The sequence below is a fragment of the Lithobates pipiens genome, unplaced genomic scaffold, assembly GCF_037356315.1.
Source record: "Lithobates pipiens isolate NorthernLeopardFrog02 unplaced genomic scaffold, aLitPip1_a1.2 Scaffold_8, whole genome shotgun sequence".
Lineage (NCBI taxonomy): Eukaryota > Metazoa > Chordata > Amphibia > Anura > Ranidae > Lithobates > Lithobates pipiens.
In genome coordinates, this window is record NW_027507903.1 from 662137963 (window position 1) to 662165759 (window position 27797).

General features: G+C 49.0%; 2 protein-coding genes across 2 annotated transcripts in view; both read right to left on the reverse strand.

Moving 5' to 3' along the window:
* LOC143961839 (uncharacterized) overlaps nt 1-27797 on the reverse strand; it is a 299153-nt gene that overhangs the window by 169098 nt on the left and 102258 nt on the right. The window lies entirely within an intron of this gene.
* Nucleotides 18820-27797, reverse strand: part of LOC143964380 (NACHT, LRR and PYD domains-containing protein 10-like) — a 53537-nt gene continuing 44559 nt past the window's right edge. Inside the window, exon 6 of the mRNA XM_077474096.1 lies at nt 18820-19660. Within this exon, the coding sequence (XP_077330222.1) occupies nt 18820-19660 (841 nt within the window). The remainder of the gene's footprint in view (nt 19661-27797) is intronic.

Below are 27797 nucleotides of genomic sequence, written 5' to 3' on the forward strand. Positions count from 1 at the left end.
GGTGGAAGAAGTTTACTCCCAGCCATCCACATGCCCAGCGGTTGAATGCTAGCTTGGCTAAATTGCTAGCACTTCAACTGCTGCCTTTTCAGTTGGTAGACTCGGCCCCCTTCCGTGAGTTTGTACAATGTGCGGTTCCTCAGTGCCAGGTCCCCAAACGCCACTTTTTCTCACGGAAGGCTCTCTACCGGCATGTGGAAGGCAATGTCCTTGCCTCGCTGGACAGGGCGGTCAGCGGTAAGGTGCATATTACCGCTGACTCATGGTCCAGCAGGCATGGACAGGGACGTTACCTGTCTTTCACGGCCCATTGGGTCACTCTTCTGGCTGCTGGGAAGGATGCAGGACAAGGTGCAGTAGTGTTGGAGGTTGTTCCGCCACCACGCCTCCAAAATGCTACTATTGGTTGTGACACACCTCTCTCCTCCACCCCCTCCTCTTCTTCTTCCTCCATGGCCTCTTCCAGTGCTCTGTCCTCAGAACCAGCGGTGCTCCGTAGGCGTTCCAGGGGCTACGCAAGTACGCAGGCAAAACGATGCCATGCCGTGCTTGCGCTGGTTTGTTTGGGGGACAGGAGCCACACTGGGGCGGATGTTTTGTCAGCTCTGCAGGGGCAGGCCGAGAGGTGGTTGACACCATGCCTGCTTAAGCCAGGAATGGTGGTTTGCGACAATGGCACCAACTTCCTCTCCGTCCTCCGACAGGGACAACTGACCCATGTGCCCTGTGTAGCTCACGTCCTTAACCTGGTGGTGCAGCGGTTCTTGGGCAGGTACCCCGGGTTACAGGATGTCCTGAAGCAGGCCAGGAAAGTCTGTGTGCATTTCCGCCGATCATTTAATGCCTGTGCTCGGCTGGCTGAGCTCCAAAAGGAGTTGAACCTGCCCAAGAACCGCCTTATATGTGACATGCCCACCAGATGGAACTCAACATTGGCCATGCTGCAGCGGCTGCACACGCAGCAGAGGGCCATCAATGAGTACCTGTGCGACTACGGCACCAGGACAGGGTCAGGGGAGCTTGGTTTTTTCTCACCACGCCAGTGGGGCATGATCAGGGATGCATGCACTGTCCTGTCACCGTTTAAGGAGGCCACAAGGATGGTGAGCAGTGACAGTGCATGCATCAGTGACACTGTACCTCTTGTCCACCTCTTAGAGCATACGCTGCGTGGAATAATGGACAGGGCACTTGAGGCAGAACAGAGGCAGGAAGGGGAGGACTTCCTTGCCTCTCAAGGCCCCCTTTATCCAGACAGTGTTCCTGCTGTGCCACCCATCACACAGGAAGAGGATGAGGAGGAGGAAGAGGAGGAGGAGGATGATTGTGTCAGCATGGAGGTGGAGGCTGGCACTCAGCATCAGCATCAGCAGCAGCAGCAGCAGCAGTCTTATAGGGATGATTTACAGTCCCAAGAAACACGTGGACTTGTACGTGGCTGGGAGGAGGTAGCTGCGGATCATGTTGTCCTTAGTGACCCAGAGGACTCCGGACCGAATGCCTCAGCTAACCTACGCTGCATGGCCTCCCTGATCCTGCAAAGCCTGCGGAAGGATCCTCGTATTCTTCGGATCAAGGAGAGGGACCATTACTGGCTGGCCACTCTCCTTGATCCACGGTACAAGGGTAAGGTTGCCGACCTTATCTTGCCATCGCAGAGGGACCAGAGGATGAGACATCTCCAGGAGGCCTTGCAGAAAGGTCTGTGCAACGCGTTCCCAGAGACTGGGAGGTTACAAACGCCTGGTCCTGGACAACGTGTTGCTGAGGCATCGGTCAGAAGGAGCGGTGGAGAAGGTGGCCGCCTGACTGATGTTTTCAGACAATTTTTTAGTCCGCAGCCCCAAGGTATGATTGGTTCCAGCACCCATCGCCAGCGTCTGATTTACATGGTACAGGAATACCTAGGGGCAAGGTCAGACTTGGACACCTTTCCCACCGAAAATCCTCTGGCTTACTGGGTCTTGAGGATGGATCACTGGCCAGAGCTTGCACAGTATGCAATTGAGCTACTGGCCTGTCCTGCATCCAGCGTTCTTTCGGAACGCACCTTCAGTGCTGCTGGTGGCTTTGTTACCGATCACAGGGTGCGCCTGTCCACCGAATCAGTTGATCGACTGACCTTCATCAAGATGAATCAGTCTTGGATCACCCACAGCTACCAAGCACCTGAAGCTGATGTAACCGAATAATTTTTTTTGAAATACCACATCCCTTCAAGACTGCCTATGCTGATGCTGAGTGACTGTCCTGTTATGTTGATTGTCTATGCTCTTCCTCCTCCGCTGATATGTTGGAAGAACATTTTTGGTTCTGGATGATGCCAGCAGCCCAATTTTTCTGCCCCTGTTTAACAGGGGCGTTTAATTACAATTTTTGATGCAATGCTTTGCAGCAGGGCTAATTCCTGCAATAAAACTAGAGTATATGGCAGAGGTTGCAGTGTGGTGGCACCAGCACCAGTGCCTAAGGCCCAATTTTTCTGCCCCTGTTTAACAGGGGCGTTTAAGTACAATTTTTGATGCAATGCTTTGCAGCAGGGCTAATTCCTGCAATAAAACTAGAGTATATGGAAGAGGTTGCAGTGTGGTGGCACCAGCAGCAGTGCCTAAGGCCAAATTTTTCTGCCCCTGTTTAACAGGGACATGTAATTACAATTCTTGATATAATATTTCACAGGAGGGCCCCTTCCTGTGCCCACCCAGAGTAACGGTGAGGACTTATAGTGTTGTGGCACCAGCACCACAACCACCAAAGGTCAATTTTTCTACCACTGTTCAACAATGGCATGTAATTACAATTCTTGATATAATCGTTCACAGCAGGGCGCTCCAGCGCCCACCAAGAGTCACTTTGAGGGCTTACAATGTTGTGGCAACACCAACACCTTGTTCCGCCATTTCTGCAGAGCATATAGGGCAGGTCCCTACTTTCAAACATCCAACTTACAAACATCTCCTACTTGCAAACGCAAGGAGACAACAGCAAGTGAGATGAAAAAATATGGACGACAAAACAAATTATGCAGGGGTGATAACCCTTCCCTATGTTTTCCAAAAAGCTTAAAAATAGTTTTTTTGACTGGAGCTACACTTTAAAAATGCACCAGTTGAAAATTACAAACAGATTCAACTTAACACAACAAACCTACACAGTCCCTGTCTTGTTTGCACCGCCTGTATACTGCTGTTCTGAGTATATAGGGCCTGGGGGCCACACGCATTTCCTTTTTTTAATATGGGTACAGGGTTCCCCTTAATATGCGTACAAGACCCAAATAGGCTGGTAATGGGCAGGGAGGGCTACCCATGCCATTTTTCTGAATGATTTTCAACCATATTGCAGGAACCAGATATAACATTAAAACCGCAAGCAGTTTTAAATGGTGTTATTTCCGTTTAATGTCATTTTGTGCAGGGACTGTTCTAAACACGGGAAACACGTGGCACTTCACAGGCATACTACAGACACCCCCCAGGCACCATATTTAAAGGAATATTTCACTTTTTTTTTTCACTTTAATCGTCAGTAAAATCAGTGCTCCTGCCAAAATGGCCATTTTTAAAAACATTTTAGGCATTGACCCATGTCCCCTGGGACAGGAGCCAGGTCCCCAAACCCTTTTTAGGACAGTATCTTGCATATTAGCCGTTAAAATTAGCACTTTCCATTTCGAAAGTTCGAGTCCCATAGACTTCAATGGGGTTCTAACGTTCGTAACGAACGTGGGGTCCGTACGAAAGTTCTGGTACGAACCGAACCGGGGGGTGTTCGGCTCATCCCTAATAGCTAGCTATATTGCTCTTCTGTAATAGAGCTTTCAGTCAGTTGTAGGGTATTGTGGGTGTTGTCTGTGTGCCCTGACCCCACTATACACCATTATATCCACCTATATAGCTAGCTATATTGCTCTTCTGCAGGAGTTAGTTGGTGTTGTGTGGCTCCAGCACAGCACAGTATACACCAGTATCTACCCTTTAATTCCTGTTCTATAATAAAGGCATCTGCAGGAGTTAGTGGGTGTTGTGTGCCTCAAGCACAATATACACTACCCAATTGCTGGTTTTCCCATCTCCCTTCAGGCCATTACCATGTCTGGAAGGCCAACAAGGAGAGGCAGACAGACACGAGCCGATAAAAGAGGGCAAGCAGGCTCTGTGTCTAGAGACAACAGTGCTGGTCGTGAACGCGGTGCATCGTCATCATCAGCACATGGCCATGGGACACGCTTGTCCTTATTTTCGGCAGCTGGACGTGTTGAGCCGCATCATGCCGAAGACTTGGTAGAGTGGATGACCAAACCCTCTTCATCCTCCTCATCCAGTACTAGTAAAGCAGCTGCCAACGCATCCTCTTCCCTCGTCTCACAGGTGGTTTGCGACAATGGCACCAACCTCCTCTCTGCCCTCCGACAGGGACAACTGACCCATGTGCCCTGTGTGGCTCACGTCCTTAACCTGGTGGTGCAGCGGTTCTTGGGCAGGTACCCCGGCTTACAGGATGTCCTGAAGCAGGCCAGGGAAGTCTGTGTGCATTTCTGCTGATCATTTAATGCCTGTGCTCGGCTGGGTGAGCTCCAAAAGGAGTTGAACCTGCTCAAGAACCGCCTTATATGTGACATGCCCACCAGGTGGAACTCAACGTTGGCCATGCTGCAGCGGCTGCACATGCAGCAGAGGGCCATCAATGAGTACCTGTGCAACTACAGCACCAGGACAGGGTCAGGGGAGCTTGTTTTTTTCTCACCACGCCAGTGGGGCATGATCAGGGATGCATGCACTGTCCTGTCACCGTTTGAGGAGGCCACAAGGATGGTGAGCAGTGACAGTGCATGCATCAGTGACACTGTACCTCTTGTCCACCTCTTGGAGCATACGCTGCGTGGAATAATGGACAGGGCACTTGAGGCAGAACAGAGGCAGGAAGAGGAGGACTTCCTTGCCTCTCAAGGCCCCTTTTATCCAGACAGTGTTCCTGCTGTCCCACCCATCACACAGGAAGAGGACGAGGAGGAGGAGGAGGAGGATGATTGTGTCAGCATGGAGGTGGAGGCTGGCACTCAGCATCAGCAGCAGCAGCAGTCTTGTAGGGAGGATTTACAGTCCCAAGAAACCCGTGGAGTTGTACGTGGCTGGGAGGAGGTAGCTGTGGATCATGTTGTCCTTAGTGACCCAGAGGACTCCGACCGAATGCCTCAGCTAACCTACGCTGCATGGCCTCCCTGATCCTGCAAAGCCTGCGGAAGGATCCTCGTATTCTTTGGATCCAGGAGAGGGGCCATTATTGGCTGGCCACTCTCCTTGATCCATGGTACAAGGGTAAGGTTGCCGACTTTATCTTGCCATTGCAGAGGGAGTAGAGGATGAGACATCTCCAGGAGGCCTTGCAGAAAGATCTGTGCAACGCGTTCCCAGAGACTGGGAGGTTACAAACTCCTGGTCCTGGACAACGTGTTGCTGAGGCATTGGTCAGAAGGAGCGGTGGAGAAGGTGGCCGTCTGACCAATGCGTTCAGACAATTTTTTAGTCCGCAGCCCCAAGGTATAATCAGTTCCAGCAACTATCGCCAGCGTCTGATTTACATGGTGCAGGAATACCTAGGGGCAAGGTCAGACTTGGACACCTTTCCCACCAAAAATCCTCTGGCTTACAGGGTCTGAGGATGGATCACTGGCCAGAGCTGGCACAGTATGCAATTGAGCTACTGGCCTGTCCTGCATCCAGCGTTCTTTCGGAACGCACCTTCAGTGCTGCTGGTGGCTTTGTTACTGATCACAGGGTGCGCCTGTCCACCGACTCGGTTGATTGACTAACCTTCATAAAGATGAATCAGTCTTGGATCACCCACAGCTACCAAGCACCTGAAGCTGATGTAACCGAATCATTTTTTTTTAAATATCACATCCCTTCAAGACTGCCTATGCTGATGCTGAGTGACTGTCCTGTTATGTTGATTGTCTATCCTCTTCCTCCTCCGCTGATATGTTGGAAGAACATTTTTGGTTCTGGGTGATGCCACCAGCCCAATTTTACTGCCCCAGTTTAACAGGGGCGTTTAATTAAAATTTTTGATGCAATGCTTTGCAGCAGGGCTCATTCCTGCACTACAACTAGAGTATATGGGAGAGGTTGCAGTGTCGTGGCACCAGCACCAGTGCCTAAGGCCCAATTTTTCTGCCCCTGTTTAACAGGGGCATTTAATTACAATTTTTGATGCAATGCTTTGCAGCAGGGCTCATTCCTGCACCACAACTAGAGTATATGGGAGAGGTTGCAGTGTCGTGGCACCAGCATCAGTGCCACCAGCCCAATTTTTCAGCCCCTGTTTAACAGAGGGCATTTAATTACAATTTTTGATGCAATGCTTTGCAGCAGGGCTCATTCCTGCACTACAACTAGAGTATATGGGAGAGGTTGCAGTGTCGTGGTACCAGCACCAGTGTCTAAGGCCCAATTTTTCTGCCCCTGTTTAACAGGGGCATGTAATTACAATTCTTGATATAATATTTGACAGCAGGGCCCGTTCCTGTGCCCACCGCCAGTAACTGTGAGGACTTTTAGTGTTGTGGCACCAGCACCACAACCACCAAAGGCCCAATTTTTCTACCACTGTTCAACAATGGCATGTAATTACAATTCTTGATATAATCGTTCACAGCAGGGCGCTCCAGCGCCCACCAAGAGTCACTTTGAGGGCTTACATTGTTGTGGCAAAACCAACACCTTGTTCCGCCATTTCTGCAGAGCATATAGGGCAGGCCCCTACTTTCAAACATCCAACCTACAAACGTCTCCTACTTGCAAACGGAAGGAGACAACAGGAAGTGAGATGAAAAAAGACGGACGGGAAAACAAATTATACAGGGGTGATAACCCTTCCCTATGTTTTCCAAAAAGCTTAAAAATAGATTTTTTGACTGAAGCTACACTTTAAAAATGTACCAGTTCAAAATTACAAACAGATTCTATTTAACACAACAAATCTACACAGTCCCTGTCTTGTTTGCACCGCCTGTATACTGCTGTTCTGAGTATATAGGGCCTGGGGGCCCCACGTCTTTCCTTTTTTTAATATGGGTACGGGGTTCCCCTTTATATCCGGACAAGACCCAAAGGGGCTGGTAATGGGCAGGGGGGGGCTACCCATGCCATTTTTTCTCAATGATTTTCATCCATATTGCCGGAACCAGATATTACATTAAAACCGCAAGCAGTTTTAAATGACTTTTTTTCTGTTAAATGTCATTTTGTGCAGGGACTGTTCTAAACACGGGAAACACGTGGCACTTCACAGGCATACTATAGACACCCCCCAGGCACCATATTTAAAGGAATATTGAACTTTTTTTTTTTCACTTTAATCGTCATTAAAATCAGTGCTCCCGCCAAAACGGCCATTTTTAAAAACATTTTAGGCATTGACCCATGTCCCCTGGGGCAGGAGCCAGGTCCCCAAACCCTTTATAGGACAGTATCTTGCATATTAGCCATTAAAATTAGCACTTTTTATTTCAAACGTTCGAGTCCCATAGACTTCAATGGGGTTCTAAAGTTCGTACGAATTTGCGGTCCGTTCGAAAGTTCTGATGCGAACTGAACCGGGGGGTGTTCAGCTCATCCCTAGTTGAGACCCATCTGTGGGTCTCGAATTATGGATGAGCCTGTATTTCACCAAATGTCGGAGCACTGCTGTATGGTGTATTGGAGCACAGAGTGGATTTAACCACTTCAATACCGGGCACTTTCACCCCCTTCCTTCCCAGCCCAATTTTCAGCTTTCATCGCTCTAGCGCTTTCAGTGACAATTGCGCGGTCATGCTACACTGTACCCAAATGAAATTGTTATCATTTTGTTCGCACAAATAGAGCTTTATTTTGGTGTTATTTATTCACGACTCTGTTTTTTTTTTTGGCGATATAAGCGCAAAAAAAGCGGAAATTTGGGAAAAAAACAATATTTTCTTTTTTCTATTTGAAAAGAAATCCAATAAAATCAAATTTTGTCATAAATTTAAGCCAAAATGTATTCTGCTACAAGTTTTTGGTAAAAAAAATTCCGTTAAGTGTATAATAATTGGTTTGTGTGATCACGGACATATGTACGCAAATGATCATGTACATATGTGTGCAGGTGATCACGTACATATGTGTGCAGATAATCATTGGGACATGTGATTTTAGTGGGACATATGTGGGGGACATGTTTTTATTATTAGGGACATGTGTTTTTATTATTTGGGGACATGTATGTTTTGGGGACATGTGTGTTTTGGGGACATATGTGGGGACTGTGTTTGTACTGTGTGGTGTGTTGTGTGTTTACACTACACTGATGATCAGTGAGTAAAAAGCTGTAAAAAGCAGCCCATACTCACTGATCATCAGCCGGCTGCAGCGTTCTGCTCTCCTCTCCTCAGCGGTGACTTCCGTGTGAGGAGAGGAGAGCCGATTGCCTAGCAACCGGCTGTTTGTTTACATCACATGACGGCCGTGATTGGACACGGCCGTCATGTGATCAGGAGGGCCAATCACAGAGCCCTCCTGCCGATCTGAGATGTGCCGTGTCCGGGTGACACGAGCACATCGGGATCGCGCCGCTGCGCGGGCGCGCGCGCGCGCGATCCCGCTACTCCTGAAGGACGTTCCTGAACATCCTATCAGGAGTAGACGGCTCCCACCCGGCCGTATATATACATTGGCCGGGTGGGAAGTGGTTAAGGAATAAAAAACGTACTGTTTTTCCTGCGAAAAAGCACTGTTGAAGCACATTCCTTTGGCCTGTTGGATCTTTCTTCTTTTTTACTTGATTTAGATATTATATGTTTATTATTTCCACAGATTTGTAATACTTTTTGTCACTTTGCTAATATATGATAGTTATTAACAATGATTGGAAAATTACGGCAATTATAATATTTGTATTTATCATTTGGGCAGTACAATCACTTATTGTTCATTTTTTCTTTGCACTTTATGTAGGAACACATTCTGTGATAGCAGCAGCCATAAGTTAGGTTTTGGAGCTAGGTGGCAGCTCACAACATTTTTACTAAGCCACAAAAGGTCATTGCTAAAGAAGCTGGCTGCTCACAGAGTGCTGTATCTAAGCATATTAATGGAAAGTTGAGTGGAAGAAAAAATTGTGGTAGAAAAAAAAAATACACAAGCAACAGGGATAACCACAGCCTTGAGAGGATTGTGAAGCAAAAGCCGTTCAAGAATCTGGGGGGAGATTCACAAGAAGTGGACTACGGCTGGTTTCAGTGCTTCAAGAGCCACCACACACAGACATATCCAGGACATGGGCTACAAGTGTCCCATTCCTTGTGTCAAGCCACTCCTGAACCAGAAACAACGTCAGAGCATCTTACCTAGGCTAAGGAGAAAAAGGACTGGACTGTTGCTTAGGGGTCCAAAGTCCACTTTTCAGATGAAAATACATTTTGCATTTCAGTAGGAAATCAAAGTCTCGAGGAAGAGCGGAGGGGCACAGAATCCAAATTGCATGAGGGCTAGTGTGAAGTTTCCACAGTCCGTGATGATTTGGGGAGCCGTGTCATCTGCTGGTGTTTTATCAAGTCCAAAGTCAGCACAGTCTTCTACCAGGAAATTCTAGAGCACTTCATGCTTCCCTCTGCTGACCAGCTTTATGGAGATGCTGATTTCATTTTCCAGCAGGACTTGCCACCAGCCCACACTGCCAAAACTACCAATGCCTGGTCACATGGTCATGGAATCACTGTACTTGATTGCCCAGCAAAATCGTCTGACCTTAACCCCATAGAGAATCTGTGAGGTATTGTCAAGAGGAAGATGAGAGACACCAGACCCAATACTGTAGATGAGCTGAAGGCCGCTAACAAAGCAACCTGGGCTTCCATAACAACTCAGCAGTGCCACAGACTGATCTCCTCAATGCCACGCCGCATTGATGCAGTAATTCACGCAAAAGGAGCTCCGACCAAGTATTGAGTGTATACTATACTGTACATGGACATACTTTTCACTAAGACAACATTTCTGTATTAAAAATCTTTATTTTTTTTCATTGGTCTTATTCAATATTCTAATTTTCTGAGATACTGAATTTTGGGTTCACTTTTTGAATTCAATTAATAAATTAACTTTTTGAGATGTATCTGCATATAGAGCACAACACGTATTAATGTTACACTAGATAATTATAAAATACCTACCTTAATTCCTGCAGTTTGCAGCTTGGATGTCTCATTACATCACAAAGAATTTTTACACCAGACACATCTATATAATTTTCGCTCAGATCAAGACAAGTGAGTGACTTGTTTTTACTCATAAATGAGCCGATAGAACCACAGGAAGATTCATTCAGACCACAACGAAAAAGTCTGTAAACAGAAGAGAAAAGGCAGTTATTGTGGAAAACCGGTCACAATAAAAAAATGAAAGAAATCTCCGAAGCTTCCTAGATTAGATAGAATATTTCCATAAAAGAGAGGTATGGTAAAGCTTTTCTTCTCTTGTGGGCAGGGCCAGATTAACATAGGGGCTATAGGAGTTGCAGCTCCAGACCCCTGCCTTAAAATCAGCCCTCCCAGCCAGCGGTACACGCCCCATTTCTCCTGTCCATAAATGTCTATGGGACAGGAGAAGCTGTGTGTAACTGTAGGGGTGTCTGGCTGTACCTGTTTTGGCTCACTGTGGTTATTACAGTGTGACAGTGTACAGTTCCCCCCCCCCCCTTACACAAATGGCTCTGTCTTCCCCCTTCCTGCTCTCTCCTCTCTCTGGTGTCTGTTTATGAAGCAGTGAACAGCGGTGATCCAGAGGATTGATCACAGCCAGAGGCGTAACTAGAAACCTCAGGGCCCCGGTGCAAGAAATCAGGAAGGGCCCCCCCCCCCCGAAAAGCATGATTTTGATACTATATTTTTTTTCCACTGTACAACAAAGTAAAACATTTCTGTGCAGCCTGTGTCCCGAGTGGAACTTGTGTCACCAGTGCAGTGGTGGCCGTGGAGAGGGGTGGTGGTACTGGAGGTGGGTGGCGGTGGTGGTACTGGAGGGGGATGGTGGTCCTGGAGAGGGGTGGTGGTGGTACTGGAGGTGGGTGGTAGTGGTCCCGGAGAGGGGTGGTGGTGGTACTGGAGGGGGATGGTGGTCCTGGAGAGGGGTGGCGGTGGTACTGGAGGTGGGTGGCGGTGGGACTGGAGGTGGGTGGCAGTGGTGGTACTGAAGGGGGGGTGGTGGTACTGGAGAGGGGTGGCGGTACTGGAGAGGGGTGGCGGTGGTACTGGAGGTGGGTGGCGATGGTACTGGAGCGGCATGGTGGTTCTGGAGGTGGGTGGTGGTACTGGAGAGGCATGGTGGTCCTGGAGAGGGGTGGCGGTACTGGAGAGGGGTGGCGGTGGTACTGGAGGTGGGTGGCAATGGTACTGGAGCGGCATGGTGGTTCTGGAGGTGGGTGGTGGTACTAGAGAGGCATGGTGGTCCTGGAGAGGGGTGGCGGTGGTACTGGAGGTGGGTGGCGATGGTACTGGAGCGGCATGGTGGTTCTGGAGGTGGGTGGTGGTACTGGAGAGGCATGGTGGTCCTGGAGAGGGGTGGCGGTACTGGAGAGGGGTGGCGGTGGTACTGGAGGTGGGTGGCAATGGTACTGGAGCGGCATGGTGGTTCTGGAGGTGGGTGGTGGTACTAGAGAGGCATGGTGGTCCTGGAGAGGGGTGGCGGTGGTACTGGAGGTGGGTGGCATGGTGGTGGTACTGGAGAGGGGGTGGCGGTGGTACTGGAGGTGGGTGGCACGGGGGTGGTGGTCCTGGAGGTGGGTGGCACGGGGGTGGTGGTACTGGAGGAGGGGTGGCGGTGGTACTGGACATCAGGATCCCCAGATACCCCCCCTTACTTTAGGGTCCCTAGACAGTCACCCCCCTTAAAGAGGTTTCTCTGTACCTTGCTGGACTCTGCTGTCCACCTTGGCCCCCAGCAGATCTCTGTACCCCCCCCCCCCCCACCTGGGGGGAGGCAGCGATCAGCAGCTCTATGATGTTGATGGACGGCGGGATCTTCCTGAGTCTACACACACACACTGGAGAGGGGTCAGCATGGCTGTGAGTGGAGAGCGTGTCTCATGTAAACAGCAGCACAGAGACACCGGGACTTGGGAGTGAAGTTTCGTCCGCTCTCGCAAAGCACACAGCTGATCCTGCTCCCCCTTCGGCCCCCCCCCCCCCTCCCCTCCTCTCCTCTCCTCTCTCCTGTGTTCTCTGCGGGAAATGTGAGCTTGTTCGCTTCACACCTGAATGCCCGCAGAGAGCAGAGAACACACGAGAGAGGAGGGGAGGGGGGGGGCGAAGGGGGAGCAGGATCAGCTGTGTGCTTTGCGAGAGCGGACGAAACTTCACTCCCAAGTCCCGGTGTCTCTGTGCTGCTGTTTACATGAGACACGCTCTCCACTCACAGCCCTGTGGATAGCAACCACGCCGGGGCCCCCCCACAGTGATGGAATTCCAGGGCCCAGTCGCAACTGCGACTGTTGCGACCCTGATAATTCCGCCACTGATCACAGCCCATAAATGGTTTATGAACCAGAGATAAACCAGATGATTGACACAGAAACGGCCAGTTTATGATGCTGCGATCTCATCGCTTCACTGGTGATCTGTGTCAGAATTCACTCATCCCCGATTAACCTGCTCAAAGGTGGAGAATCAGGGAGTGAAGACAGAATCCCAGGGATCTGAGGAGGAAAAAGAAAGATTATTAACTTCCTTCTACCTCATTCAGACCCCCCGACTATAGTAACCATGTTCCCCTGTCATATGTATGTGTATACATATATACTGTATTTATCAGCGTATGACATGCACTTTTTCCCCTTAAAGTCAGAGTGCGTGTTATACGCCGATCCCCCGCTGATTCTGAGTGGAGGAGCGAGCGCCACCGATATACACATAGCCGAGTACACTCGGCTATGTGTATATCGACGGGGCGTTCGGCTCCTCTCGGCTCCGCTCACAGTCCCCCCCAGTCCATTGGACCCGTGTTATGTCCATCATAGAGCGGGACTGTGAGAGGAGCCAAGCCTAGCCGAGTACATTCAGCTATGTGTATCTCGGTGGCGCTCGCTCCTCCACTCGCAATCAGCGGCAAATTTAAATAATAAGGCTGCAATGACACCAGGCTGCAATGATACAAGGCTGCAATGACACCAGGCTGCAATGATACAAGGCTGCAATGACACCAGGCTGCAATGATACAAGGCTGCAATGACACCAGGCTGCAATGATACCAGTCTGCAATGACACAAGGCTGCAATGACACAAGGCTGTAATGAGACAAGGCTGCAATGACACCAGGCTGCAATGATACAAGGCTGCAATGACACAAGGCTGCAATGATACAAGGCTGCAATGACACAAGGCTGCAATGATACAAGGCTGCAATGACAATAGGCTGCAATGGCACAAGGCTGCAATGATACAAGGCTGCAATGACACCAGGCTGCAATGACACCAGGCTGCAATGACACAAGGCTGCAACGATACAAGGCTGCAATGACACAAGGCTGCAACGATACAAGGCTGCAACGATACAAGGCTGCAATGACACCAGGCTGCAATGATACAAATGTAGCGGCAGCTCCTGAAGAGCATGAGCTATGTGTTTTGTCATTTAACAATTCCGGGAACTGCAGTTTGGTTTTGGGTTCAATTATTCTAAATTTTGACCCCAGTACCAGTCTGGCTGGACTGCATGGTGCTCTGCCTGACCATGGGTGGTGCTGTCATCCCTGGCGGGGTCCAGAACGTAGTCTAGTTGGGTGCATTAAGGGTTTACTGCCTCTCGGAACCAGCTAAGTGGTAGTGTCACTCTTGCTGTGCATTCTGGGAGAGGGTACTTAAGGTGCTTACATCACGTTTTTTGGGGGTTCCGGTCCAGAGGTGCTTTCTGGCTGATGGTACTGGTCCTCCTGACTGGCCCCCAGGACTCTCATGGCCTGGTGTGTGGATCCACCCGACTACAGGTCTCGGGGCTTGCTATCCGATATGGGTGAGGATCCAGCTGTGAATGACTATTCTCTGGATTTCCTGATGTGAGAGACTTTTCCTATTTTAATTAGCATTAAGAGTACCTGGACTTTACTACCTATACCCTCTAACCCTATGTTGAGAGACTGTGTCCGTTAACTACTTTTTGCAAATAAAAATCCCTTTAAGTGGATCTGGCTTCAGTCTCTGCAGTTCTTGGGGCATCTACCTCGGGAAACCCCTAGACACACACGAGGTGAAGAAGGTAACGGTAAGCCCAATAAAATCAGCCGCTCCTTAGGGGGTCAGTGCTACACAAGGCTGCAATGACAACAGGCTGCAATGATACCAGGCTGCAATGACACCAGGCTGCATTGATACCAGGCTGCAATGATACAAGGCTTCAATGATACAAGGCTGCAATGACACCAGGCTGCAATGACACCAGGCTGCAATGACACCAGGCTGCATTGATACAAGGCTGCAATGACACCAGGCTGCAATGATACAAGGCTTCAATGACACCAGGCTGCAATGATACAAGGCTGCAATGACACCAGGCTGCAATGACACAAGGCTGCAATGATACAAGGCTGCAATGACACCAGGCTGCAATGACACCAGGCTGCAATGACACCAGGCTGCAATGATACAAGGCTGCAATGACACCAGGCTGCAATGACACAAGGCTGCAATGATACAAGGCTGCAATGACACCAGGCTGCAATGACACCAGGCTGCAATGACACCAGGCTGCAATGATACAAGGCTGCAATGACACTGATAAGGCTGCACTGATGGGCATTTAAATGCAAGTTTTTTTCTGCTTTGTAGAAAGCACAAAAGACATATACAGGAAGTGACTGTTGGTTTGATCAGAAGGTTGACCCTTTTACTCAGGAGGCTTGATGACCTACCCATGAACACTTTCTCTAGCAGTGCATGCTGAGTAGGACATAAAAGGACCCAGAGCAGCCATTTCAGCTCTCTTGGAATCACATGGCCTGCCTGTGAGGATCTGTGGGGAGGCCCTCCCAGAAAGATAGCTGCCCACAGCCTTTGCAGAGCGCAAACTTCGCTTGTTTGTGCGAGTGATCTGACGGTGCCAGAGAAACAGCGACCGGATTGGAGAGATCCAGAGACATTCGTTTGAGCATTGGAGGACCGGGCTCACCCAGTGAAGTGGAACGGAGCAACGGGGCCAGCTGACAGAGAAGCAAGCTGCAGTCACCGGATCAAAGTTACTACACGGAGCTCCGATTCAGTTGGTGAGCTGGTTGCGGCCCACAGTTTAACTTTCACACGCATTTAGACTCATAAACAGGTCTCATCAGGATTTATAGCTCCACGGAGGGGGAGCAGAGCAGAGCAACTGACAGTGAGCAGGCTTGAGGCCTACCTATTCTGACATCCCAAGCCTTGTAATATAAGTACTGAAGTTATATCAGGAGCACCTTTACCTCAACTTAAAGCGGTTCTTCACCCTAAAGGGGAAGTTCCGCTAGTATTATCCCTCCCCCCCTCCGGTGCCACAATCGGCACCTTTCGGGGGGGAGGGGGGTGCAGTTACCTGGATAATCCAGGTAACTGCACCCACTTCCGGACAGACCGCCGCACGGCTCCGCCCACCGCCGCATGGCTCCGCCCCCCCGTTGTGTTCTGGGAAGCACACAGTTCCCAGAGACACAGCGGGGAACCAGCGCAGCGCGGCTCGCGCATGCGCAGTAGGGAACCGGGCAGTGAAGCCCTCATGCTTCACTTCCCGATTCCCTGACAGAGGATGGCGACGGTGCCTGCAGCGAGACGAGCGATCGCTCGTCATCTGCCGCCGACATCGCTGGAACCTGGGACAGGTAAGTGTGATATTATTAAAAGTCAGCAGCTGCAATATTAGTAGCTGCTGGCTTTTAATATTTTTTTTTTAGGTGCAGCTCCTCTTTAACTTACGTTATCCTGTGGATTACAAATCACAAGGAAATACTTTAGCTAGCGAAGACAATAAGACCAAAGACCAAGTACTTTAAGTGAGATCTCACGCATAGCTTAAAAAGTAGGGGGAGCTCCCGGGTATTTATCTATATATATATTGTTTGAAATTGTTTATGTTGAATTTGATTGTACTGTCATCCTATGCTGGGATGGCAGCGCAATTACTGTAATCACCTCTTTGAATATTTTCGCAGTAAGACTGTTGTTTAAGCCTCCAGTTGTGTGGCGTACTGTTTTCTCCCAGCAGGTGGAGCCAGTGGATCCTGAGATTACAATACAGGTACCGTGCATTGTATTATATTGTACTGTATTGTATTGCATCACAGCTGTATCAAGGGGAAAGAGAGCCACGTTAGTGGGGTGTTGTTACCAGAGTGCAGGCCCAAATCAAATCAGCCACTCCTTCGGGGGTCAGTGCTAAGGAACGCCTGGGCATAGCAGGTGAAATGATCTGTAACCACTTAAATGTCCCCTTGCCCACTCAGGTCGGGTTCCAGGCACAGAAAATCTATGCAGACTAAATCCATTGGCCCTTGGCTCTCTAAGTGGCCCATTGGGGCAGCCTTCTGAGGCAGAGTCTTCCATTGTATGCACCTGAGGCAGGAATGACAATAGTTCTCCACTTCGGTCCTCATGTGAGGCCAGTAAAATCTGTCCCTTATGAGTTAAAGAGTCCTCTCGGCTCCTAAATGACCATGGTGGTCGTGCAGGGCCATCAGCACCCTCTCTCTGTGCTTTCCCGGCAGAAGCAATAGCCACTTCTCTTTGGGATCTTCAGAGGGACCCCTTCGGTAGACCACCCCCTGTTGCAACTGCAACCAATCCCACACTTTCAGTAGTAGCCAAGCTTTTTTCTGGGGCCTCTTCTGCAGCAGATCTGGCTGTTTGCTCTCCATTGCCTTCAGCACTAACCCACAGAGTGAATCCTCCTCCTGATCTCTCCTGAGATCCTTTTTTATAGCTTGGGAAGACCCTCTTGCATAATCTGGTAGATGTTTCAATAACACCTGGGTATCCCTACTGAGGTCACTCCCACTTCTTCAGCTCTGGCCCCACCTTTCCCTTGCTGGCTTGTCCCTTCACAGAGAGCTCTTACTCCTTCAGGTGTAAGTTGAGTCCAGTCTTATGAGGGGTTTTGGGAGTCATGGGGCCTTCTTGATAGTGCGTCCGCATCTCGGTTACAAACTCCTGGCCTGTAGTTCAAGCTAAAGGTAAACGCTGAGAGAGCAGACAGCCACCTGTGGCCGGTGGCATCCAACTTTGCAGTGGTAAGCAAGTATGTGAGGGGCTTGTTGTCCATCTCGACTACGAACTCTGCCTCGTAAAGGTAATCCTTCAAGTTGTCTACCACTGCCCACTTCAGAGCCAGAAATTTGAGCTTGTGAGTAGGATAGTTTCTTTCCGCAGGAAGAAGACTTCGCAGTGGGCCTCAGACGTCCATCATATTCCTGATAGAGCACTCCTCCTAGCCCGTCTCGGCTGGCATCCACATGTACCTCATACGGTTTGACCGGGTCTGCATAGGCCAGTACCGGAGCAGTGGTAATGCTCCACTTCAACTGCCTGAAGGCTTCCTCACATTCTGGAGTCCACTGATCCTGTATGGATTCTTTCTTCTTCCTGGGCCCCTTTGGCTTCCCAGACTGATCTGAGTCTGCGTCAGCTTCTTTCTGGTTCTTCAGAAGCTCAGTTGGTGGGTGAGCTATTCTGGCAAACCCTTCCACAAACCTCCTGTAGTACGTGCAGAATCCTAGGAACGTCCTGAGCTCGGTCACATTTGTACGCCTGGGCCAAGAAGTAACTGCTTCCAATTTCATAGGATCTGTTGCTACTCCCTCTTCGGACACGATGTGTCCTAGGTAGTTCACTGAAGGTTGGTAAAATTGGCATTTTTCCATGGAGAACTTCAGGCCTTCGTCATGAAGCCTCTTCAGGACTTTCTCCAGGCGTTCTTCGTGTTCTTCTAATGTTCTCCCAAACTCTATGATATCGTCCAGGTATACCAGCACTTCAATCAGGTTCATGTCGCCCACTGTCTTCTCCATTAGTCTCTGGAAGTTTGCTGGGGCTCCAGACGGCCCTTGTGGCACCCTATTGAATTTGAAGAAACTCACAGGAGTGATAAAAGTGGTCTTCTCCCTATCTTCAGGACACATGGGGATCTGATAGTACCCGCTTTTTAGGTCCAGCACACTGAACTGCCCCGACAGGCTCTGCAGGGCATCTTCTATCTGAGGTGTGGTGTACTGGTCGGGAATGGACCTCCGGTTCAGGGTCCTATAAATCAATGGACAGCCGTAGGGACCCGTTCTTCTTCCTTACCACCACTATTGGAGAGGTGTAAGGACTCCGGGACTCTCTAATAACGCCCGTCCTTTTAAGTTCAGCCAGCTGTTCTCTCAAATCTTCAAGATCCCCCAGTGGATTTCGCCTGACTCTCTTCCGAAGGGGCTTGTCTTCTTCCAGACAAATCCGGTGAGTCGCACTCTTCGCCAGCCCCACATCAAATTCAATTGTAGAAAAAGTTGACTTCCATCTCAGGAGTTGGGCTTTGGCTCTCTCCATCCAGGCAGGAGTAAGAGGTGTGTTCTTCAGGGAGAATTCTTCTTGGAGTCTCTCTGGTCTCTTCTCCCATTGAGCCACACGGCGAGACTGGAGTTACTGGACTGGCCTATCCCAACAGTCTTCTGGCTGGCACCCTCACTAGCACAGCTGCTGTGTTGCAGACACTGATTGAAATCTTGCCGTGATTCCTCTTCAATGCCTTGGTTGGCAATACTTCAGGGATAAGTTCCAACCCCCTGTGTTCTTCCTGGTTAGAAGTCTCAAGAACAATGCAAGGACCCCGGTCTCTTCCATCTTAACTTGACAGAAGCTCTCAGGCAGACTACTTCACCTGGATGAACCAGTCTCTCTTTCTTGTTTAGAAGCCAGACTTTTCCCACTCCCTCTTCTAGGGCCTTCTCTTCATGTTTAAGGTCTCGGTAGACCTGGGCTAACATTGGGTGTATTTTTGTGGGGAGAGTCTTTTCCTGCTGTACAAGCGGTACAAGTAGTCTTCTCACCAAGTCAGTGTTTGTTCCAATGATGAGGGAACTTCTGTCAGCTCCTGGAGGGCGAGGGCACACCACTGCCAAGGCGTCAAAGGTTTCCGTCTTCCCTGCTATACTCGGGTCAAAAGTAAGCTTGACCGGCAGGTAACCATATAGGAAGTTCTGGGTCTCTAATCCACATATCTCCAACTCCTCCAGCTTTTGTAAGGGCAGGTGCTTGAGATGCAGATGCTTGAGATGCTTGTCGTAGAAGTCCCTGTAGAGCAATGTCACCTGTGCTCCAGTGTCCAGCAGGGCTTTGGTGTATATTCCTTCTATCTGGATGGGGACAATTGGAGAGGGCCCCACTAACTTGGGAGGAGGTCCACGGGAAGTGGCACTTTTGGTCTGCTTAGTGGCTTGTACTTTTACAGTTGGCTCTTGTAGCCTCTCCTTCTTCCGTCTTGACTTTACTGCAGTGTCAGGAGTCTGGTGCGTACGTGTTATATTGGAGTTTCCTTTGATAACTGGGCACGCAGTTGACTCTTTCACTGGGGCCCTTTGAAGTTTAAAGCCAGCTTTTGGGATTTTGTCCCCTTCCTTGGGCTTGGGCACACTCGCCTGAGATGTCCGACTCCTCCACAGTTGAAACAGGTCATGGGTTCTTTTATCACCGTGGGACTGGTCAGTTCTTCAGGCACGGGAACCTCTCTATCCGGAGGAATGGTGTATCCGGCAGTTCATTAAGCCATTATTTCCAGTATTTCTTTCTGTGTCTGGAGCAGTTTTTCCAGTTCAAGCTGGCTTGTGGGTAGATGGTGAGTGGATGAAACCCATGGTCTCTGTTCAGCACTTGCTGTTAGGACACTGAGTTCTCAAGTGCTTGCGGGAACCTCTAACTGATGGACTTTGATGCTTGTTGTGCTGGGAGGTTGAAGCTTTCTCTGTTTCTGATATCTCTCAATCTCCATCTTGTCTGCCTCATTAACTTTCTCAATGAGTATCTCATCTGGAGTGGAGGGATCTCCCAGGTACTGCTTCAACTGTAGCTTGATGTAGTCACTCCTCAGTCCTGTAGTCACGGACCCCCGGAATTTTTCTGAACCAGTTCAGCTCCAAAGTGTTCTCCAGTGCCTTCCCCCTTTGATTCAAACAACAGGCGGTCTTTAAGTTCAATAGCTCGGAATAAAAAGTTCTGGGGAATTTCTTGACTGCTCTGTGCCATAGTTCAGTGGCATCTTCCTCCTCGTAATAACACTTTAATATTCTCTTGAGCTGAGTCAGAGTCAATCCACTTTTCCTCTCCAGCATGTTCCTGACACTTAAACCTGGGCTAATGGCATGGATTACAGCCTCTCTAATTTCGGACTACGAATATCCTTTTTGTAGCCCCAACTCAATTTGCTCCTGAGCCGTCTTCCACAATGTTCATTGCTTGAATGGGTCCCCAACTCAATTTGATGCAGGAGGTTTGTGTAGGACAGTTTATCTTTCTGCCCTCTCTCTCCTATCTGGCCATCAATGCTGAAACCTTCCCGGATAGTCACTTCCTGCAGGTGGCCATGAGTATGCTTCTTCATTACCGACCCAGGTTTTGGCGTAGTCTGGCTGTCTTTCTGACCTCTGCATGCGACACGTAATCCATTAATGTGCCAATCAATGCACCCATATCAGTGCCCATCAATGCAGCCCAATCAGTGCCCATCCATGCAGCCTATCAGTGCCCATCCATGCAGCTAGATCAGGGCCCAGCAATGCAGCCCGATCAGGGCCCAGCAATGCAGCCCGATCAGGGCCCAGCAATGCAGCCTGATCAGGACCCAGCAATGCAGCCCTATCAGTGCCCAGAAAGGCAGCCTATCAGTGCCCAGAAAGGCAGCCTATCAGTGCCCAGAAAGGCAGCCTATCAGTGCCCAGAAAGGCAGCCCGATCAGTGCCCATCAATGCAGTCCTATCAGTGCCCATCAATGCAGTCCTATCAGTGCCCAGCAATGCAGCATATCGGTGCCCAGCAATGCAGCCCTATCAGTGCCCAGAAAGCCAGCCCTATCAGTGGCCAGCAATTCAGCTTCAATGCAGTGGATTTTGAGGTATTGGATATGCCCCCCCCCCCCTTCCTTACAGCACACATATTGTTCAATTACAAATTCAACACCTCCATGTGCTGCTTTCAATCACAGCACGCTGACATATTGTACTGTTACCTTTCTCCTGCAGCCAGGTGGTCAGACATCGACTAAACACAGAGGGTGGACTGAGAGGTTTTGAGCCTGCCCACTTGATGACATGCACCGCCCCACTCTTTAGATGTGCAGCAAGAGGGAGGTGAAGATGGGCGGTCCAGGGCGGCTGACTGATCCACCTGAAATGCTCATCTCTGCAAGCCTATGTGAGGGGCGGGGACGAGCGGCAGGAAGAAGGTGGAGAGGGGTGGTCCAGGGAAGCCGATTGCTCTTCGCTGCGAGCCTGTGCGTAGAGGCACTGGCTAACTAGCTATACATTCCCGGATAGCACAGCCCTGACCATACTCGCACTCCTCATAATTTCACTCGCCAAATGCGAGCAGGCAAGTTGAAATTTTAAGGGCTGCCACAAGTATATCTCTCTCCTCCCTGAAGCCGACACAGGAGGGAGAGGGAGACCGAGACTCCCCCGTGCCCCGCTCCCTATCAGCGTCTCTGCACACTGTGCACAGTGCCAGGCACAAGCAGCAGTGCTTGGCGGCGGCATCGCCAGCCCACCGCTGCTGTGTGCTGAAGCCTGACCAGAGACTGTTCAGAGACTGAGTTAAGAGACTGAGACAGTGCCCCCCTCGGCCTGCGCCCCCGGCGGGCGCCGGTTTCGCCAACAGCATGGTACGGCCCTGGCTGCTGGTAGCAAGTGGCACACTGTATCTGGTGGCAGGCTGCTGGTGGCAAGTGGCACGCTGTATCTGGTGGCAGGCTGCTGGTGGCAAGTGGCACGCTGTATCTGGTGGCAGGCTGTGGGTGTCAATTGGCACACTGTATCTGGTGGCAGGCTGCTGGTGGCAAGTGACATGCTGCATCTAGCGGCAGGCAGCTGCGTAAACTGATAAGCTACGTCTGGTGGCAGGCTATGGGTGGCAAGTGACGAGTTGCATCTGGTGGGAAGTGACAAGCTCAGGTTCCCACTGATTCTGCATGATGGCAAGTTGAACTATTTCACTATATATTACAATGTAGTAATAGAAATAATGGAGTTTGATCATTGTGACACCATATCAAGCATGGTGTCAGGAGGATTTTAAGTGCTAACACCAGCCATTTGCCTGAAAAATCACCTCCGCCGCCAATTTCCCCATCAACCCCGAGACCACATCCCCCACCCTCATCTTTTTTTGGGAAGGGGGGATGTCCCTGACTGGCAGTTTGGAAATGCAGTCTCCCTATGTTGCTGCTGGTGAGAGACCGCATAGCAGGTGGTATTGCTGATATTGCTGCTGCTCAAAGGCTGCAGGGCTGGTATTACTGGTGAGAGTATATTTAATTTGTTTTAGTGAATTTTTTTTAGCATTTTAATTTTGTTTCCATAAAAAGGCCCACCAAAATCCCATGGTGCTCTTAATCTGGCCCTGCTTGTGGGTTACAAGGATGCACTTACTTTTTGCTTTCCTGTGACCCAGAGTCAGTTCATAACAGACTATTGCCTGCCGTCAGCTGACATCACAGAGTCTCTCCAGGCTCTAGAAGGATCCGGACCTTATTGTCAAGATCCACCTAGCTGCCTGATTGACAACTGGTTACGACTTTCACTGTGCGACTGAGAGCTGAAGGTAGCTGCTCCCGTCACCCCTCTCCAGCCCAGCGCTCCAATCAGAGCTGGTGGGGTAGAATGGAGAACGGCGACTGACAGTCACCGCTCTCCATTCTGAGCTGACCAAGAACTAAGCGATCAGTGGTCATGTGATCTCTCAGTTCTCTGGCTTAGAGCCGATGTGGGACATTATAGATGTTTGCTTTTTTTTTTTTAAATACATCAAACCTCTCCTTTAAGAAATGTAAGAAAGAGGAGTGAAAAGTCCAAAGAAAAAAAAATGAAAGGCTGAAGAAGATGATCCTTCAGTGCAGATGAAAGACAACGGAGACTGCAAGGAAACACTAAGCAGCTGGCATAATCAGAACGCTATTTTGAGGATCACTACAGAACAATACAAATATTCCTCTTACATAAGTTCTTCTATTTTGCTGTGTGACTTGACCAACCACGATAAGTTTCCCGACTCCTTCCCCCAAGGATCACAGAGGATTGAAACATCAAACGTTTTTTCCCTTTCCAGGCAGTCTTCTCCACCTTTTTTTTTAAACTGGCTCACTTGGGGAAACCGACAATACTGAAAACTGAAGACAATAAATTACAGAGATTAGTATTGAGAGTGTATTTTCTTTGCTGAAAAGACAAAAACCTAATGTAACCTTAATTGGTTATAAAGTCTATTTTTTTTTCTAAAATATTAAACATGGACAGAGTAGCCCCGATCCACAATCTCTGGTGTTCCACATTCTTGGTTCCTCCTCTTCTATGTGCACCACCATAGCAAGCCGTTTGCCATTGGTGGTGCACATGTGGGCTCACTCCCGAACCAGGCTGTGTGCATCCATAGACACACACAGCATGCCTTGACCCCGCCCTCTCCTAACGGGATTTGATTGATAGCAGCAGAAGCCAATGGCTCCTGTTGCCGCCTCTGTGTCCTGGGTGGAGATAAAGAGACCAACATCACTGCAGACGGGCACAGCACTGGATCGAGAAAAGACAAAGTATAAGAGGGGCGAGGGGGCTATACAAATGCTGGGGCATTTTTTTACCTTAATGGAGGGAATGCTTTAAGGTAAAATATGTCTATGTCTTAGCCCTTGTACACACGGCCGGACATTCCGACAACAAAATCCGTCAGATTTTTTCTTGTTGCATACACACGGTCGGACAAAGTTATTGGAAAATCCGATCCTTCGGAATGTGATGACATTCATTAATTATTATAGGACGACGTTCAGGCTAGTAGCCAATAGCTTTGGTCTCGTAATTTGATCTGAGCATGCGTGGCACTTTGTCCGATCCGAATTATCTACAAACGATCGGACGATCATGTTGACGGAAAATTTTATATCCAGCTCTCAAACTTTGTTGGTCGGACATTCCGACAGAAAAAGTCCAATGGAGCCCACACACGGTCGGATTATCCGACAACACAGTCTGATTGGACATTTTCTATCGGAATGTCCGACCGTGTGTACAAGGGCTTAGGCCACTTTCCCACGGGTAGGACTCCACTTTGATCAGCAGGAATTTTGTCTGCTGTTTATAGTTGAAGTTGAAGTCTTTAGATATGTGCAAAATGGATAATTTTGTTTAGTTTTGGATAGATTCGTTATGTTAGTAAATTCGTTTTGATGAACAGTTTCGGAATTTGTTTAGTTTAGTTTCACTTCATTTCATTTTGGTTATTAATTTTCTAACAAATTACAAATTCCCTGACAGATTTAAATTCTGTATGAAAAATAGCTGGTTATTAAGCAACGGGGCCAGGAAGCCGCCTGGTGGTATTTGATCATCTCTGCGGTTTTTATTTTTTGCGCTATAAACAAAAGAAGAGCAACAAGTTTGAAAAAAACACAATATTTTTGACTTTTTGCTATAATACATATCCCAATTTAAAAAAAATAATAAAATCCTACGTTTAGGCCAATATATATTCTTTGACATATTTTTGGTAAAAAAAATAAAATAAAATCGCAATAAGCGTATATTGATTGGTTTGCGCAAAGGTTATAGCGTCTACAAAATAGGGGATAGATTTATGGTATTTTTATTACTTTTTTTTTTACTAGTAATAGCGGCAATCTGCGATTTTTATCATGTCTGCGACATTGCGGCAGACAGATCAGACACTTTTGACACTATTTTGGGACCATTCACATGTATACAGATTGTATAGTGATTACTGTATAAATGTCACTGGCAGGGAAGGGGTTAACACTAGGGGGCGATCAAGGGGTTAAATGTGTTACCTAGGGAGTGATTCTAACTGTAGGGGGAGGGGACTGACTAGGGGAGGAGACCAATCAGTGTTTCTATATACTAGGAACACACAGATTCACAGTCCTGCTCTGTAACAAGCAATCACTAGTGCCTCCGGTGGCACGTGCTTGCCCCCTATACCGCTAGGAATCCGAGGACGTCATATGATGTCCGCCCAGGGTGGGAGATGCCATCTGTGGATGTCATATAACAATGGGCGGGTAGGGAAATGGTTAAGGGGCCTAGCAATGGAGTGTGTCCTGTGCCTACATACTTTTGCTAATAAGTGTCCCTCATCCCCATCTCAAAAAGTTGGGAGGTATGCCTTCTAGATTTAAGGGGAACCTCACGCCAAAAAACAAAACAAAAAAACAGCAAAATCCATACCAGACCCTTTTTCATACATGCAGCCCAGCAGGCCAGGAATATGCAGGGATGAGTGAATGCTACCACTCCTGAACCTTACCAGGCTACATGCTCTCAACATGGGGTGTTGGTTTGGGGCACCCTACTTCATGTTGATGGGGACAAGGGCCTCTTCCCCACAACCCTGGCCTGTGGTTGTGGGGGTCTATGGATGGGGGGGCTTATCCTCAAGCTCCCTTTAACAGGGGGCCCCCAGATCCCAGCTTCCCTTGTGTGAGTATGGGGTACCCTACCCTTTCACCAAATAAGTATAAAAAGTTTTTGACAATTCCTTTATGGAAATAAAAATCCCCCAGTGTAGATCCATCATCAATCATGCCACCCATCGCCACTGCTGGACTGGGAAAAAAAAACCTCCGGCCTCATCGAACGCTCCCGCTATCTGCTTGCTCCTCCGTTTGACATTTCTTTAATACTTTAACTAAGGAGTCATCCAATTACATAATTAGATCGCCACGTCCCTTTTGACATCATCAACCCAGCATACCCTGGTCGATGACATCACTGTGTCCGGGGGCCACCTAGTGACATTGCAGGGTGGCCGCACCCCTTAGCTGTTTAAGAAATGCAAGATGGCGGAGTGGGCAGTCAGCGTGAGCCTTTCGACGAGGGCAGATTTTTTTTGTTCTCTTTTTTCGGGGTCCAGTGGTATGGCAAGGAGTGTGATTGACAATGGATCCGCACGGGGGACATTTTTTTTTTTAAATGTTTTATTTTTTAATAAAGGACTGGCCAAAAACTTGTGTTGTGTCTTTACTCACTTTTTACACTTTTTTGGTGAACGGGTAGGCCATACTCATTCACATAGTGGAGCAGGGATCTGGGGGCCCCCTTGTTAAAGTGGGCTTCCAGATTACTATAAGCCGCCTACCTGCAGACCCACACAACCACCATCCAGGGTTGTATGAAAGAGGCCCTTGTCCCCATCTTCATGTTGGTATGATTTAGGAGGGGATGCACTTGCCCATTCCACCACTTTCCTGGCCTACCAGGCTTCATGCTCAGATAAGGGTCTGGTATGGATTTTGTGGGGGACCCCACGCCATTTAAAAAAATACATTTGGTATGGGGTTCTCCTTTAAATTTGGGTCTGGTATGGACTGGGTGGGGACCCCACATAGTTTTGTTTTCTGAATTTTCCATTGCTGGCATTTTTTTGTTTACATTCATGTGTCAGTGGGGAAGCCTGCTGACAGCTGATGAGTCATCGGTTGTTAAGGACGTGGCGGCCCGCTCCTTAATAACCAGCTATTCTTCATACAGGATTCAAATCGGTCGATCGTCCAATCACTCTGAAAATGTGTAATTCATTAGAAAATGAATATGCAAAGTGAAAGGAAACGAATTTAAACAAAATTTGTTACTAAATGTGTCTGAATTTATATTTGGACCGAAACAAATTGCACATGTCTAGACGTCATCAAAAGTGAGTTCCCATGAAGATGTGTCAGGTCACCTATGTCCAGGTGACAGATACATACCATCGGAGTCAGGAGTGCATTGCTAAGGTAGTGGACCCTGCGGCTGACTGCTGCGGATGGAACTCTAAGTGGTTCAGGAAGGCAGGTCCAATGGAGCACCAACACAGATCCTATTGGGAGCTGGAGCATAAGATTCCCCAGGGTGCAGTGTCTAAGAGCCAGCAGGTGTTCACCAGAAACTCTAGTGGTGAGGAAGGACTGCGCTATAACTGGCTCCAGGTCGCGGCCCCAGGGTCTCTTAGCTCATGCTTGAACCTATCCCTTGCAGAAATCGCCAGGGTCAGGTATTGCTGTAAACCCTCCTCCCAGTCCTCCTCAGTAAGCTCCGGGATGTCGCTGCGCCAGAGCTCAAACAAATGGGAGATCCTAGTCTCGTCCAATATGGTCAGCGCGGCATACATCGTGGACATTGTACGCGTCCCTCCCCCCGCAGGACCAAGCGCCTCCTCCACCGCCGACACCCCCAGAGTCACTCTAGATGGCAATTGAAATCGGAAGGCGTGTCGCAACTGCAGAAATCTGAAAAACATATGGTTCGGAAGGTCCCTGGCCTGTTTAAGAGCATCGAAGGAGAGTAGCTGCCCCTGAGACACTATGTCCCCCAGTGTTGTAACTCCATGCCTGGCCCAAACTATCGGATCAGGAATGGAGTGAAAATGGGGCAAGCGGGGGTTCCCCCAGAGGGGAGTCCCCGGGGCCCACACCCCTACGCCCACCAACCTCTTGTTCACCAGGTCCCATATTTTAAGAGTCGTGCGCATCGGAAGAGTTATCCCAGGGTTAGATCGGGGTCCCCTATAAATCAGGTTCCTGAGTTCCGCATAA